Consider the following 16,748-nt stretch of genomic DNA (forward strand, 5'->3'; position numbering starts at 1 on the left):
GCAATAAATAGTTCATTTGTATATGCCGTAAAAACATCAAGGACAAATATGTAAAATGTCTTATTCCTATTATAACTCAAAGGCTTTTACTCCCTGCCTTTAATGCAAGTAACATAGTATGTGAGTGGATATGAGTGGCAGTTGGTATGCTGGATATGGGGTTGTTCAAATACAACTTTTTTTCTTGGGATTTCGGGAATTCACTTTTTAAAATGTCAGGTTGCCTATAAAAACGCTACACACCAAATTTGGCTTGATTCCAACTGGCAGATGCGCACACAGGAATTTTAAAATTTTGCCTGCATTCCATTTTTTTTTTCAAAATTTTACCGGAAACCCGTGACATTGTCAAGTAAAGTATGTAGAGCGAATTTGGCTCAATTCCGACCGGTAGATTTGAAAAGAATATTGTATTCATGGACGGGTAATTATTATTTGTGGTACAACCCACAATAAATACAAATATTTCAAATCTAAAATTTAGACGACTTAACTGTCCAACTTCATTGTTGTCAGCGAACAACTGCTGTTGTTGAACGTTCTTTCTCCTTTCTTGGCAAGCTACTTAGTAAGGACAGACACTTTCTAACAGAGAATGTAGGAAAGTATCTTTCGTTGTTGTACTACAACAAATTTTAATTATTTCTACCGTAACGCCTGATGTAACTACTTGAATTCTTCATAGGTCCAGATTTCGTTAAAATTAAGTTTTTTCATGCAAAAATTTGTCAGTTTTTAAGTCAAAAAAGCTTTTTCAGCCCAAACTACTTTGTAAGGACAGATATTTCCAACCAGAAATGAAGATAAATGGTACAATTTTAAAATTATGGGGGAAACCACCTAATTTAGCATACATGAGGTTAAAATCGGGTCAAATTAAGGTAAAAAAGGTCACAATTCGGATTTTTAGGTCAAAATCTTCCAATTTTTAGGTAGAAAAAATCGCTTTAGTCATCACAAAACCCGCAAGGGGCAAGTTCACCTACTCTTTTGTATTCCAAACAGCTCCGCTGCAGTTGATCGCACCGTTTGTAACGACCTATGAGATGCGGGCCGGCGAAGAGCTTGCTATTTCTTGCGTCGTCGAGGATCCTGATGTCGGCGTTACGTGGACGAAAAAGGTTAGTTCATCTCGCCGTTGTGTTATAGCGTGTCGCGATATTCCGATTGCGTGTGTCGCAGGACGATGCACTTCCCGAAACGGCGATGATACTGGACGGCACTTTGCTGCAGATTGATTCGATATCGACGAAAGACGCGGGGGTATATGTCTGCACGGCCGATACCACGGAGGAACATCTGTCTCGATCTTTCGAAGTGATAGTTCACGGTGAGTGTCTAAGACAAGGGTGCAGGGTTGTAACCAAGTCGCAAGGTTCCGAGTCACAAGTCGATCTCACTTTTGTAGTTTTGACTCGGGTCAAGTCCGAGTCCGAGTCAGCTCGTAGAGGGTCGAGTCCGAGTCATAGAGTTTTGACTCGAGTCCGACCCCAAGTCATTAATGTTCACTGTTCAGTTTTGAGTTAAATCTGGCTCAACCCACATTTTTCAACTCTGCTCCAGTGGTATAGAATGGCTCGCTTTCATAAGACAGTAATTTTCCTCAGTTCTAACAGTTTCTGACCTTATTTTCCAAGTATCAGAACTGATAGACGAACTACCAATAATGAAGGGACTTAACTATTCTACAAAGTTACAATGAAATGTCTGTCTGGGCCATCCTAGTTTCGAGTCACATGACATGGTTCGAATCATGCTCAGTCGAGTCAATACCAAAATTGACTTGAGTCCAGCCGAGTCATTTTATGCATTTGAAAAAATGACTCGAGTCGAGTCACCAAAAAATCGCGACTCAAGTCAAGTTATGACTCGAGTCATTACAACCCTGCCGGGGTGGTCAACCGAGAAGGTTTTGAGTGGCCCGCACGGTAATTTTCAAATTTTGTTATATTATCAAAAAGTAATTTGTCCAGGTAATTTATTCTGAACTTGCCAACCCAATCGAAATTTTTTTCAGCCCGCCCACGAAATTCGGGATGTCGCTGACTAAAATATCAGTTACGATGCATTTTGTAGATCTTCTTATGCTACCGTAAAGTATAATTTTCCTCGCCAGATTTATTCAACATGACATCTGTATTTCAGCGTTCATACCATTTTTCACGCAAACCCCGCAATCCTACATCGTGATCGCGCCGAAACGAGACCTCTACACTGACTTTACGATAACGGTGTCGTTTCGAAGCACTTTTGAAGAAGGCCTGATCCTTTTCTCCGGCGGCCCCGTCGGAGATTACGTCGCTTTGCTGCTCAGAAGTGGAAAGGTGAACTTAATTGAAACACCATTTACATTAAACTCTGCCCAAGATATGATAGAGCGGAAATTAAACCCAAAATTAAAATGAGCCTCGACATTTTGGGCCGACACTCGTCAGGGGTAATCGTCAGCAACTAGTAGAGAATTGGAAAGAAAATTGTATATCAACAATCGTATCACAAAATATGTCGTCACTGGCATGAAAGTACAATGCTCAATGTACTATTTTTAGATGATACGTTGAGCTTAAGCAATCTTTTTCGTGTTGTCGAGAGAGGCCGTTCAAACTCTCACTTGGGTGCCTCTGAGTCGACTTATATCAAAATACTCCAACCAAGTGTGTGCCTACAGAAGGGTGTGCCTACAAGTGTGTGCCTTGTACCATCTAAAAATAGTACATTGAACGCTGCTCTCTTCACCATGATCATCGGAAATTTCACGCCGATGACGTTATATTTTGTGATACGATTGTTGAGATACAATGCTCTTTCCAATCCTCTTCTATTTACTGACGATTACCCCTGACGAGTGTCAGCCAAAAATGTCCAGGCTCATTTCAACACGAATATACTATTCAATTGTATATTGAAGTTCTGTACCTACATAAATACTCACTCACTCTCGCCAAACACTTGACAGGTTGAATTTCGGTACAATGTCGGTTCTGGCGACGCCGTGATCCAAAGCGAGAGCAAGGTGGCGCTCGCGGAATGGCATACGGTTACTGTCACACGTGATGGTCGGGAAGGCAGTATGATTGTCAACGGGCTGGAGCCGGTCTACGGCCAGTCCGAGGGTGGTTTCAGTAATCTCGACGTGGAAGACGAGTTGTACGTTGGCGGTTACCCGACCGACAGGACTTCCCTACCGGCCCAACTCCAATTTTTGGGACCTGTTGATGTCGGCCTGTTCGGTAAGCCGTTTTTGAAATGATTTTGTGATGTTTTATTGTAAGACGTAGTAAAACTAGTCAGCGAACTATGATTTGATATGAACCAATGTGGATTCGGTGATACGATTGTTGATAATGTTCTTTCCAATTTTTTGCTAGCTGCTGACAATTATCCCTGACGAGTGTCATCCGTCGGGTTCATTTCGTTATGAATATAGTATTTAATTGTACACGCAATTGAGCATACGCATCCTCGGATCGCAATTTTAATCTAGTTTGGACAAAACTGTGTATTTATAATTGTAATTTTAATCTAATTTGGAACAAACTGTGTAGCTATAATTCTAATTCTAGTCCCGTTTGGAAGAACTTGTGTAGCTATAATAATCGAATTTGGAAACTGTAGCTATAATTCTAGTTTCAATATAATTTAGAAAAAAAACTGTAGTTATAATTCTAATTTCAATCTAATTTGGAAAAAACTCCCTAGCTATAATTCAAATTCTAGTCTAATTCGGAAAAAATAACTAGCTATAATTCTAATTTTAATCTGATTTGGAAAAACAGTGTGGCAATAATTTTAATTTTAGTCTAATTTGGAAAAAAAACTGTGTAGCTATGATTTAAAGATTAATCTAATTGGGGAAAAAACTGTAGCTATCATTCTAATTTTAATCTAATTTGTAAAAATACGATGTAGCTATAATTCTGAAGGAAGAGTTTCATGGAGATACAGAACTTCAATATACAATTGAGCAGTATATTCATATTGAAATGAACCCGAATGTTTTCGGCTGACACTCGTCAGGGGTAATCGTCAGAAACTCGTAGAGAATCGGAAAGAACATTGCATATCAACAATCGTATCTCAAAATGCGACGTCACCGGCATGAAATTTTGATTAATCAACTATATAATTCTCAATAAATCTGATTAGAAAAGTGAAAACTTCCTGGTTTTCCAAATCTGGCTTCCATCGCAGGGTGCATCAGTCAGCTGGTCATCAACGGCAACAGCGTCGACTTTGGCGTGTCTGACCTGGTCCGCGAAAAAGTCGGGGTCCTCGGCTGCAAGACTTGCAAGTGGGACGAGGACGACTCGCCGTGCCAGCACCAGTCCCAGTGCACCGAGTCGCACACGGGGCGGAAAGGGTACGTCTGCACCTGCCCCGCCGAGTACGTCGGGCCGGAATGCCAGTTCAGAAAGGAGGATATTTGCGGAGATCTCGGTGAGGACTTTGTTACATCGAAGTTGTGTGGAGCAGACCGGCGAAACTTTATAATTACGGCAATTTTTTTTGACACATCAAAAAAAGTCAAAATTAGGTCAAAAAATGTCAAAATTGTTTTCGAAGTTGAAACTTTTTTGCAACCTGCATTTCGTTTGTATCGTAGATTTTGCACTGTCGATGAACTTATCATTTGACAGTTTACAGCCTGTAGCCTATTTTATAGGCCTACCGTTGTAGATGGCCCATTGTCTGCTCATTGTGCATCATAAACATTCAAATGAAACAAATAGGTTGGCATGGTGCTATGCTCGACGTAACTCAATATGCCAACTGAAGCAAGACTGTGTGGGCATTGCATGGTTCTTATATCTAAAAGCGCATTATGAAAAATTGTGATGTAGACACCATTGTCAGAATAGAGCAACACGGTTTGTACCCAGCAGTGTGCGGAATTTCAATGTAAATAGTATAGCTGTATTCTAGGCCAACTTTTTTCTAAAAAACTGAAAACTGCTGAGTAGAACAATAAGACCTGCATTCCTGGCTGAGGATTGAACCCACCGATGACACCGGAAGCTCCACCTTTACGCTATGTCGTTTTATAGGGGTTTGCGGTCAACACGGTACATGCATCCCTGACTACAGTCAGGAGCTGGGATATCGCTGCGAATGCTTGCAGGAATATATCGGTACGAAATGCCAATTTCCGAGTGTTGAAAGTGCCGCAACAGAACCCGCTGCCATACCGGAAGCCACTTCCTTTTCAAAGGTTTGATTTCGACGTTTATGCCAGCGAATTGGAGTCTGTATAATTTGCAGATCAATCCTTAATGTTGAATCATTTTTTCAAATTCCGGTACTGTCGCAATAGCAGGCATAGCCAGGGGCCGAAAGGCACCTTAACTCCTACCCCATAGTTGAACAACTAAAAAATGATTCAGCTTCTCCAAATTAGGGTTAGAATTAGAATTATAGCTGAACAGTTTCTTTCCAAAGTGGATTAAAATTAGAAAAAATAGCTACTCAGTTTTACCGATTTAGATTAGAATTAGGTTACCGGCATTTCTCTCTAATTAGACAATTAGAATTATCTAGTTGTCAAAGTCTGCCCCCAACCCTACCGTCCTTAATGTGTGACACAATAAATTGACGTGATCACGGGGAACAGTATTTATTGGTTTCGTGGAGAGCACTGGTTTGTTAGGGAAGGTGTAATGTAGAATCCCAAGAAAGTTTCCATAAAAAATCACCACGGTTGCTCCTTTTGTAACAATATATTCACCATTCTTGCTTTGAAGAGCTTCCCGAAGGTAGAAAACTTCAATATGAAATTGAATATTGTATTCATATTAACATAAACTCGAATATTTTGGGCTGACATTCGTCAGGGGTAATCGTCAGAAACTTGTATACTAACAATCGTCTTTGCTTTGGTCGACAGGGGTCCTACATGGCGCTCGACGTCATGCACGACGACGCCACAACGTTTTCGACGCAACTCAAAGTCAAGTTGCGCTCTCTCGGCGACGGAGTCATTTTGTACAACGGAGCGGAATTGAACCGAAGAAAGAAACGGTCTCCCGCCGCGAACGATATCTTTGCTTCGATCGCGCTCCGCAATGGCTCGCTGGAATTCAGATATAGCTGCGGATCAGGTTTGGTGTTAGATTCTTAATAGTGGTGAAAAGCTGTCTGAAAGATTTGATAACTTCAACTAATCGCCAACAGATTTCATGTTGTTGGGAGAGTTCGACATTCTTTCATTTATTCGCCTTGGTATTGACATTTGCCAAATCCGCCAACAGAGTTTGTGTCATCAGGAGTTCTTGTATAATCCATAACAGGGGTCACGAACACGAACCCCGGTCATATTTTGCGGCCCTCATTCTCATTTGAGATTTCGTAAGAACGCGAAGTATAGCATTTTGAAAGGCTGAAATTGATTTCAGTTTCAAATTATTAATGTTGTTGCTTGAAAATCAGCTATTCACCTGTGCCCAACATTACTATTTCGCACTAGCTCCCGGCGATGGCAGCAGCATTCCACCGACGGATAATCAGCAGATACGAATGGGCAATTGGGCATGTCGCATTGACGTGAAATGGCCCAGACACTGCCAAGACAGAGACGCTTAGAAAACGGCTTATGGCTTCCCCGCAAGATAACGCTTTACGTGGAGATAGTCTTTTAGCTAGTACCGTGTGTCGCTAGCCACATCATCGGTTCCTTAGTCGCAGATAAACGTTGTCAGGCAGCTCACCGTTCAAAATAGAATGGAATTGATGATCATGATGTCTGCATTTGTGTTTCTTTAATAAAATATTACTTGTTCTGTGGTATCTATGCTCGTCGCTCGTGTCAGATAACACAGCGTTGTACAGACGTAAAGTTTTAAAATGTGGTTGCTGAACTTTGTGGCCTATTTTGTCTTTATATTGCATTTCCCATCATCAATACTATTACTTTTCAATTCCGAATTTTTTTACTCCAATAGCTTCTCTTGTACTGATCATAATCGATCGAAATTTGGTGTCCTGCGATTTTTTAGCCGACCTAACAATTTTACAAATAGCCAGTTTAATTTGATGAAAAAGGACATTTTTGAACAGCCCTAACATGCACAGCCCAGTTTTAATCGTTGACTGATTCCTCTGTTGCCTCAATCAGGCATCGCTGTGCTGAGGGCCAGTACGACTGCACTACAGACCGATCGATGGATGGTCATACGTGCCCAGCGTCAGAATCGTCAAGGAATATTGCAAATAGACAGCGAAATCGTGGCGCAAGGACAATCGCCGGCCGGTTCGAGGCGGGCCAATCTGGACGGGTCGTTGTATATAGGCGGCGTGAAATACTGGGACAGAATCCTGAACCAAGTCGGCGTGACTTCGGGTATGGACGGCTGTGTCGATGAAGTAAGTTTATGGGTGTCGAGCTTTTCCGCAAAATCAGTCGCAAATATCAAGGGACATTGATTGGGTCCATCTGCAATTCGAATTTTCATGCCACTGCTCTAAAATATTCAAGTTTATTCCAATATGAATATAATATATATTCAACTGTATATTGAAGTTTCTCAAAGACATTGATTCCAGCGGCTTATTGTCACCAGGGCTGAGCACAATGATTTGTGTGCTCTAGTTCGTATCAAATAATAACTGTAATAGGAACATGGTGTAATATATTTTCGTCCTTGTTGGGTTTGCGTCATATATACAGACTCATGCATACATATATATGGAGTACAAAATCGAAGATTTGAAAAACAGAGTTTTTACAGCGGCAAATTCTCACATGATTTCTTAGTAGGGCGATTTTTTTTCACTTAAAAAGGGAAGATTGTGAGCTAAAAAATCAGAATTTTGACATCTTTTGACCTTAAAAAATTTTGACCTCATGTACATAATTTAGGTCTTTTCCTACATAATGTTACAATTGTACTACTTATCTTACTTTCTGGTTGAAACTGTCTATCCTTACGAACTATAGTTTGGCCTGAAAAAACTCTTTGGACTTGGAACTGACAAAAAAATTTTAGATGAAAATACTTTATTTTAACGAAATTAGCACCTATGAAGAATTCTAGTAGTTACATCACACATGATGGTAGAAATGATTAAAATTTGTTGTGATACAACAAAAGATACTTTCCTACATTCTCGGGTAGAAAGTATCTGTCCTTACTAAGTAGCTTGCCTAGAATGGAGAAAGAATGTTCAACAGCAGCAGTTGTCGGCTGGCAACGCTGAAGTTGTGGCTACACTGCTGGTGACACACCGTGTTGCTTCATTCTGGCAATCGTATCTACATCACAATTTTTCATCATGATATATCATCCAATGCCGCCGCAGTCTTGCTTCAGTTAGGATACTGCGGTACGCTGAGCATAACACCATGTCAACCTATTTGTTTCATTTGGCCGTTTATGATTCACAATGAGCAGACAATGGACCGTCTACAAAGACAGGCGCATAAAATAGGCTGCAAGCTGTAAAATGTCAAATGATAAGTTCACCGACAGTGCAAACATCTACGATACAAACGAAATGCAGCTTGCAAAAAGATTTTGACTTTGTCAACAATTTTGATAATTTTTTGATCTAACGCTATAATTTGGACATGTCAAAAAAATCGCACTATTTATTATGCCGTAAATACTATGATTTGAAAACCAAAATTTTGAACATCGATTACTTCACTTCTGCAGATTGGAATTGAGCCAAAATTGGTGTCCACCGTTTTTTAGGCAACCTGACAATTTATCAAGTGGCCAGTAAAATTTGAAAAAAGTCATCTTTGAACAGCCCTAATGCACATATCGTGTGTATGTATATCATTAGTCGCAAAAAACATCAAGGACAAAAATATATTACGCTCTATTCCTATGGTGGTGTGGTGCTCAAATTCTAGACTCAACTAGAAATCTAGTACTCGATTTAAAACGGGATCACTCAGGTAATGGAGTTTGCCGACTCCAAATTATCACCCATTTTAAACCATAGGTCTACGTGAACCGGCTTCGAAAAAGTCTGCACGCCCACACCGGCTCTAAAAACGTGGAAGGGTGCCATGGCAGTTCGCGCACGACTGCAAACGCTCTCAGTAGGACTCCAGCGAGCTCGAACTTGGACGCGACAGAATCTTCCGAAGGTATGGCTGGAGTAGATTTTTTTGTATTTCGATGGTGACGTTGGCATGGCGAGTAAATCGCAATATGTCCGAGTTTGCGTATGAAATTACGTAGGGTTGTAACCACGTTAAAAGGTTCCGAGCCGCAAGTCGATCTCACTTTTATAGCTTTGATTCGCGTCAAGTCGAGTCAATTTCAATTCTCCATCGAGTCAAGTCCAAGTCAGTGAGCAGAGGGTCAAAGTCATTATATTCACCGTTCAGTTTTCAGTCCAATACGGTTATATCCACTTTTTCCACCTCTGCTCGAGTGATATGAAATGACTTTCATTCATAATATCTTACGTTTCCTCTGCCCTAACAGTTTCTGGCACTATTTTCCAAGTACTTGGACTGATTGACGAAATACCAATCATGTAGCGACTTTACTATTCTTCAAAGTTACAATAACATGTCCGTCTTGGCCGTCCTCGTCTCAAATCTTATGGCTTGGTTGGAGTCACGCGCAATGACTCGAGTCAAGTGGAGTCACCAATAAATCGAGTCATTACAGCCCTGAAATAACGATTGGCTCCTTACCAGAGCTATTCAGTGACAGAGTACTTCTACTCTTTCAGAGTACTCAAGCAGATTTGCTCTACTTTACCGCTTGCTCGAGCGGTTAAGATTTCAAACTACTTCTACTTTAAATCGCTGATTTTGAATATGTAGTAACAATCAGTCTACTCAAGTTGACTTTGGCTACTTGACTACCTTTTATGCAACCTTGAAAAGTAGAATGCCCGTTATACATCACAAAGGTAATTTGTAGCTTTGTAATACATGTTTTCTATGCTATGATACCACCAATCAGGTTTTCAAGGCTACCACAGTGGAAATTGGTATCGAAACTTTGATTTTTGTCGATGAATCAACTCTTAGTGGCAGGGAACGTATAATGTCAGTACTTGAAACAAACATTTTTACTAAGATGTTAATGGCATACCAGCCGCTATAGTCAGTGGGCGACAGGGCGTTACCAGGAAATTAATTTATCCCTATGTTCCAAAGGCACACAGCAATGTCTTGCAGCAAACTTAGTTGTCTCGCGTCATCGTTTCAGGAAAATTCAGCGGCAATTCGTACGTGTCTTTCCCGCAAGATACTTTTCCGCACGACACCGGAGAGGAACAGATCAGCCTGCATTTCAAGACGAGAGATCTCGAAGGCTTACTTTTGCTGCAAGGGCGGGTTAGTGCGGGTGGATTTTTCATCTCGATCAGTAACCCCGCATGCGGCCGGGGGGGTGAAGCGAACTCTTGCACGACTGAAATTCTGATTTTCTTGCTCTGCTGAACTGCTGTATTGCACTCTCAGTGTTATAGTGATTATATTTATGTATTCCATGTCTTAATATCACTGTTCAGCGAGTTGTATTACCGCATTCTGTATTAGGCTAATCTGGATTGTTTTGTATTTTTCTTTCACTCTTTTTAATATAAGATATAAAATTTTACTTTTTTTATACAAAACACTGTATTTCGTATGTATTCATCAACTTCCATGAAAATCATATTTCAAGATTTCTAAGAACATTTTTTGAAAAGAACTACAGAAATATTGCACATGCGACTCCGAAGGCAACTTCTTCAACAGATGATAAATATCCGCACGTAGCAATGAAATCAATTATGACACCGGGTTAAATCAAGCAATCTTCACCAGAAAAACAGCTAGTTGATTTACAAAAAATTGGATGATTTTATGTTAGCATTTGCATCCTCACGGCTATGTGGCTGTTCTTTTTTGACTGAGCTCATGAGCTGTCGGCGAGAGACACTGCTTGGAATTGATGACAAAATTATAGTGTTCTGTTGATATAAACAATCACAACCATCATTTTTGGCCTAAGCGTGCCGCGAGAGTTTTATAATTTTTCCAGTGTGCCACAAGCTGAAAAAGTTTGGGAACCACTGCGTTATCATGTTGTAACAACCATGTACTCTGGTTGCGGTTGGATCGAAGATGGTCAATGGGTCATGATTATATATCACCTGTCATCTGCCACCTGACAATACTGATAAAGCATTTCTTTGTACATCTCTGTGTCACTATCGAGCTCAAGTCAGACTTGTCTTTCCAATTCCAGAGCGGCGGCGATTACATGCTGCTGGGTCTACAGAACGGCAGGTTGGAATACGCCTTCCAGTTGGGCAGCAGCCAGCGAACGGCGGAAAGCAGTTTCATATTATCGGACGGGCAGTGGCACAACATCACCGCGCTGAGAAAAGGATCGTTTGCCTTGTTGTGGGTGGACGACGATACGTTCCCTGTCGCGGTACAAGCCGAGACGGCCCCTTCGGATATGCTGGCCCTCGGAGATCTGTTCGTCGGTATGTAATTTACAGGGATACTCGTTACAAAATTGATTTGTTTTTAATTTCAATGTACTAATTTATCGTTATAATTTACCAGGCAACGCTTTGCATTTAGCTGAAATGTGAAAATAAAATGTGCCATAACGTGCCACAACGACTTGAGGAATCTATATTCATTCGTAGCGAGAGACGATGTTTTCGAGTTCTAAAACAACACACCCTAACTAAAAACACTACAAATAGGTACAATCGTCGAAAACATTGCTGCATAAAAGACAATTAAGAAATATGCAGTTGCCGTGATACAAGAGCTATTTCGCGTTGTCCTTCTGAGAAATTCACTAATGAAAGTTATTAAAACGGATCCCAAAACTAATTTATACTTAACAAATCCGAAGTGTAAAAAGTCAGTACCATTGCCTGAAAACTGTTCTGGTAGAAGCGGTCTAAAATATATAAGCACTTGATACCTGAGTAAGTACTAACAGTACGCAAAACCTAATTCAATACTCCGCAAAAAAACAGAAGTCATCCTTCACGCCAGGGGCGGGCAACTTCTTCAGTTGGCGGGCCATGTATGGGAAAGTGAAGTAATTGGCGGGCTGGGTTACGAAATCGATACATTAATCACATATTATGGGAGTATTCCTTAAGCTAGATGTGTTATCTTTTGAATATATGCAGAATATATCGGTCTATTCAAAGCTACCAATCTTAACCTGATCTCCCACAGAACTAACCGTGCTTTCAACTTAACAGGCGGCGCGCCGGACGTACCCATGTACACGGGCGACAGATACACACAAGGCTTACGCGGATGCATCAAAAACGTGAAAGTCACCTCTCTCACGCAATCCCAGACCCGCCGCATAGGCGCCAACTATTTCGACGACAAGGCCGTGACGCCTCTGCGGTTCGGACCGGGCCAGGGCAGGAAATTCAGTAAAGGAGTGACCCGGTGTCGCGGGGATAAAGCCAGGACTGGTGGCGCGCCAGGGTCTAGGCGGCTGTGATGTAGTAATAAGATAGTGATCACCGATGATTGCCTACTGCGGTTGTGATTTTGCGTTGACTGGTTTCTTTCAAGACATTATTTTTGCATGGTTCTTGCCGGGGCGTGGTACGCCGCCGCGCGGAGGTAGTTCAATGTTAGTAACGGAGTACTGGTACTCTTTAAAAGTACTCAAGTAGGTTTGACCACCTCTGCCAGACCTGGCCTTCCAAGGAACACAAACCTCGATTCAGCAATTGCGCACCATTTCGTGGCCGTTAATCATGAGCCGCACCGGCTCGTTTTAGTATTTTCAGCATATCTCCGTTTACTTTACTTTGTTAGTACATTACGACCGTTTTTCTTATTGAAAAATTCGCTAAATCTAGGAGTTGATATCCCTGATTTTCGCATTTTTAAACATTTTATCACTTTCAACACTCATTCGGTACCTCGTGTATGTACTAAATCTGTGCATGGCTTGTTTTAAACTGCCGGCTTGGCGTGGCTGGCTCACGGAGTCCAGCGCGGCAGCGAAGTATGTCCGTTGTGGAGGCATTTGTGTCCTCTCAACTTATTTCAGTGCCCTGGTTTTTAAGATTTTGCGTTAATGTCTATTTTGATACCCCCGCATTAGGGCCACCCGACTATTTTACCAAAAGTACATTTACGTAAGTTTAAAATTTGGTTAGGTCAGTTTTAACTCTCACGAAATAATTTACAGTCATACAAATGTGATACAATGCGGTAAAGAGATATTAGCAAAAGCAATAAACGATATTTAGATACTACTCTTCTGTTAGCCAAACCTAGAGAGAAAATTAGCATTTTTATTTCATGCTAGTTCTTCAAATCTAGGCTCTAAGGTGGTGAGACCGCGTCGAAGGTATGAAGGTATTTATTGGTCATGCAGATGCAAAACCTATTCATCATCAAGCTCGTGTCTTTGTAAACGCTGACTCTAAGCTGTAAGTAGACCCTAATGTCGCGATGATTTGCATTGCACTGTTAACCAGTCGAGTAGCCCTGTTCTACCTAACAGGGTCTTTATAAGAACGGTCCGCATTGGGGCATGTACCAATTCCTTAACAATTTATACTCACTGAGGGTTTAACTGCTCTATTTCTTTGTAATAACCCAGTACTAGCCCATGAGCCCGCGATGGTACGGAAATTTCTTGCGTATGTGTATGTGTACTTGCTATGACGTGCCGTAGCCTTTTTATCAGCATACTCGCCTTTTTACGCGCTTGCATGGTTTTCCCGTGTGTTTTTGTCGCGTGCCTTCGATACTATTACATATTACGCTCTCTTTTGGATTAATTTCATTAAATTTCCGTTTATAGATTTATATCTGTTGCTTGCGGTGTTCCGTTGGGCTGGGATTCAGTAGGTTAGGTATCATTTATCGGACTTGAAGATGTTTTTATAACAGAGCAATCGTTATTGACCATTTTCAAGCTATCCTACTTTTCTGTTCCACGAGCGAAATGCGTTGCTCCGTGATCAACCCTGTCATAATTTTACCACACCTAAAGTTCCACCTACCTCGTTGAATGAAGGTTGTACTGTCACTGTCATGTACAGTACATGTACGCTAGGGCTGTTCAAAAATGAGTTTTTCTCAAATTTTACTGGCTTGTAGATAAAAAAATGTTAGGATGCCTTACAAAACACTGCACAGTTAACACCTAGGTCTTACTTGGCTCAACTCTAATGCATTGCACAGTACATGCACTGTACACACTGACTAGGCTTACCATATTTCGGAAATGAAAAAAGAGGACACTTTTTCAGAAATTTCAGACATGCAAAACTGGAGAAGAATTCTCAAAAACCGGTATATTTTTCCCACTTCATGATCGGTTGACTAAAAAAAAAAGGTCATCACTTCCGCTCAGAGCTCAAAATCACGTTTTTCATTCCACTTTGCCAGGTGGATGACTAAAAAAAAAAAAAGGTATTCTTTCCGCTCAGAGCTGAAATCACCGCTTTTCCCTCCGAAATACCCGCCGGAGCTTCACTTCTGCGCTAATTTGCGGCATATCACTCGCAATTTCCTCTAAATCTGACCTAAATTTTCAAAAAAGAGGACAAAATCTCAAAAAAGAGGACAAAAGGGCGTCCTCCGAGGACACTTTCAAAAAAGTCAAAAAAGAGGACAAATCCTCTTAAAAGAGGACGTATGGTAAGCCTAACACTGACACGCTAATGTTGTGACATTATCCAACGTTATATTATATCAAAGAGCTCCTTGGAGGTACAGAACTTCAATATACCATTGAATAGTATATATTCATTTTGAAAGGAACCCGAATATGTTCGGCTGACACTCGTCAGGGGTAATCGTCAGCAACTAGTAGAGAATTGGATAGAACATTGTTTATCAACAATCGTATCACAAAATATGACGTCACCAGCATGAAATGAAATCTCAAATAGGAGAGCGTTCAGTGTACGATTTTATAATGGTACACGAACTCCTTTTGTAGGCAAAGCATTGGGCTGATGTATTTTGATAAAGGTCGACTCCAAGGCACACAGATGAAAGTTATATATCAGTGATATCACTTACCCGTTGCACGGGTGCCTTTGCCTACACCCGGTGCACATCACGTTCTGGTTTGTGGCTACGGGGCTGCATGTACCGTAAAATTATTCAGTGCTCGTGGTAACCAAATCAATCGCTTTGTTCAATCACTAGAATGTGCAGACATTGTACAGGGTGCACTTGTGTGGCGATGCCTGCTGAGAAGATAGTATACGGGAAGACTGCTAAAGTACATACTCCCATTGCGAGGATATCGATGTAAGTGAGTGGCGGCGGTGGTATTTGAGTTGTAAAATCGCTACTCAATTCTTTAACGCCGCATCAGACATGCGGTGTTCATTAGTTCTGTTACGACGTGGCCGTCGGCTGGCGCTTAGATTTACGTCATTCTTCGAAAGTCGGGTAGGACGTGTACGTTTTGGAATACCTGCCGCCCCCTCAGCACAGCCTTTATCATGATGGAGAGCACATCCGTAACAACAGAACTATGTCAGCTTCCCCAAAAGTCTACAACGGGACCCAGCTACGTGATCGTCCACCTAACTTAGGGGAACCCCATACAAGATTAATGAATACGTAAATTACAATGATTGGGTTGTTCAAAAATAAAAATAACTTTTTTCCGGATTTCGGGGATTCACTGCTTAAATTGTTGCGTTGCCTAAAAAACGCTGCACACCAAATTTGGCTTGATTCCAACCAGTAAAAGTCGACGCAGAGCCGATTTTTACTGTCAACCCCATAAAATTGTTAAGCTCCCTAAAAGAACGATGCATAACAATTTTGCTCAATTCCAACCAGTAGAAGCGAAGTATACTTGCAGTTGAAAGTTTTAAATTTGCAAAAATAGCATTGACGGTGGGAAAATCCAGAATTATCAATAAAAAAATCTTGCGACTTCGCTTCTACGGATTGGAATTGCGTCAAATTTGTTTCGCATCGTTTTTGATTTTAGTTTTTTTTTATAATGAATAATAAATTTCAATTGATTCTGAATCGGCGTCTACAGGCAGGAACTGTGCCAAATTTGGTGTGTGGCGTTTTAAGCAACGTAACAATCTGATCAGTGAATCCTCGGGATCCGGAAAAAAGATTTTTTTGAAAACCCTATATCAGGGGCGGGCAACTTCTCCGGTCGGCGGGTCAGATATGGGAAAATTAAGTACTCGGCGGGCCGGATCGATACATTATTCGCGTATTAATCCACCTATACAAGGAATAAACCGTATTTAATGTAAACTTTAGCTTTAAAGCATAGACAAAAAACAGTATTCAACGGATTTATTACCCTAATGTACTACTAATGTCAACAAGTTCTTTGAACTCTGGCTGCACCTTGCACGTATGTAGAACCCCTTGAGTAAAGACTGCACGTGAACACTGAACATCAGTTATATTGGAACGGAGCCTTGTCTGGTTTCTGTTCATGGTCGAAAATGTTTGCTCGGGAATATACGTAGACCCGAACAGAACATAAGTAGGTTCATGAACATCTTTCTAAGGTTGGCAAACATTTGGATTCATTCTGCGACGCATGATAATTGTCAATTCTTTCAGATCTGCGGGCAGCTCAAAATGATGTCGCGGGCCGGATCTGGCCCGCGGGCCGTATGTTGCTCGCCTCTGCCCTATATTGTACCAGGAGTAATTCCTATACCACACTGTTTCTGTACCAGTATCGTCTTCTTTTCAGGATTTCTATCACCAATGCGACTAATTAGCTACATGTGTAATGCTCATATCATTTATGACCTAACTATATGAAGAATGACCCACGGTG

At 41.1% G+C, this 16,748-nt stretch overlaps 1 protein-coding gene across 1 annotated transcript in view; it reads left to right on the plus strand.

Moving 5' to 3' along the window:
- The window catches only part of LOC145441951 (basement membrane-specific heparan sulfate proteoglycan core protein-like), an 82,889-nt gene extending 69,121 nt beyond the window's left edge, over window positions 1-13,768 (plus strand). The window contains exons 54-65 of the mRNA XM_080319904.1: window positions 1,006-1,121; window positions 1,183-1,330; window positions 2,146-2,324; window positions 2,957-3,230; window positions 4,192-4,437; window positions 5,046-5,209; window positions 5,882-6,095; window positions 7,109-7,356; window positions 8,944-9,091; window positions 10,173-10,300; window positions 11,199-11,442; window positions 12,187-13,768. Coding sequence (XP_080176030.1) covers window positions 1,006-1,121; window positions 1,183-1,330; window positions 2,146-2,324; window positions 2,957-3,230; window positions 4,192-4,437; window positions 5,046-5,209; window positions 5,882-6,095; window positions 7,109-7,356; window positions 8,944-9,091; window positions 10,173-10,300; window positions 11,199-11,442; window positions 12,187-12,440 — 2,363 coding nt within the window. The 3' untranslated portion in view covers window positions 12,441-13,768. The remainder of the gene's footprint in view (window positions 1-1,005; window positions 1,122-1,182; window positions 1,331-2,145; window positions 2,325-2,956; window positions 3,231-4,191; window positions 4,438-5,045; window positions 5,210-5,881; window positions 6,096-7,108; window positions 7,357-8,943; window positions 9,092-10,172; window positions 10,301-11,198; window positions 11,443-12,186) is intronic.
- Window positions 13,769-16,748: the final 2,980 nt, after the last annotated feature.

This window comes from Botryllus schlosseri, chromosome 6 (genome assembly GCF_051294905.1).
Source record: "Botryllus schlosseri isolate E-star chromosome 6, Bs_hap1, whole genome shotgun sequence".
Lineage (NCBI taxonomy): Eukaryota > Metazoa > Chordata > Ascidiacea > Stolidobranchia > Styelidae > Botryllus > Botryllus schlosseri.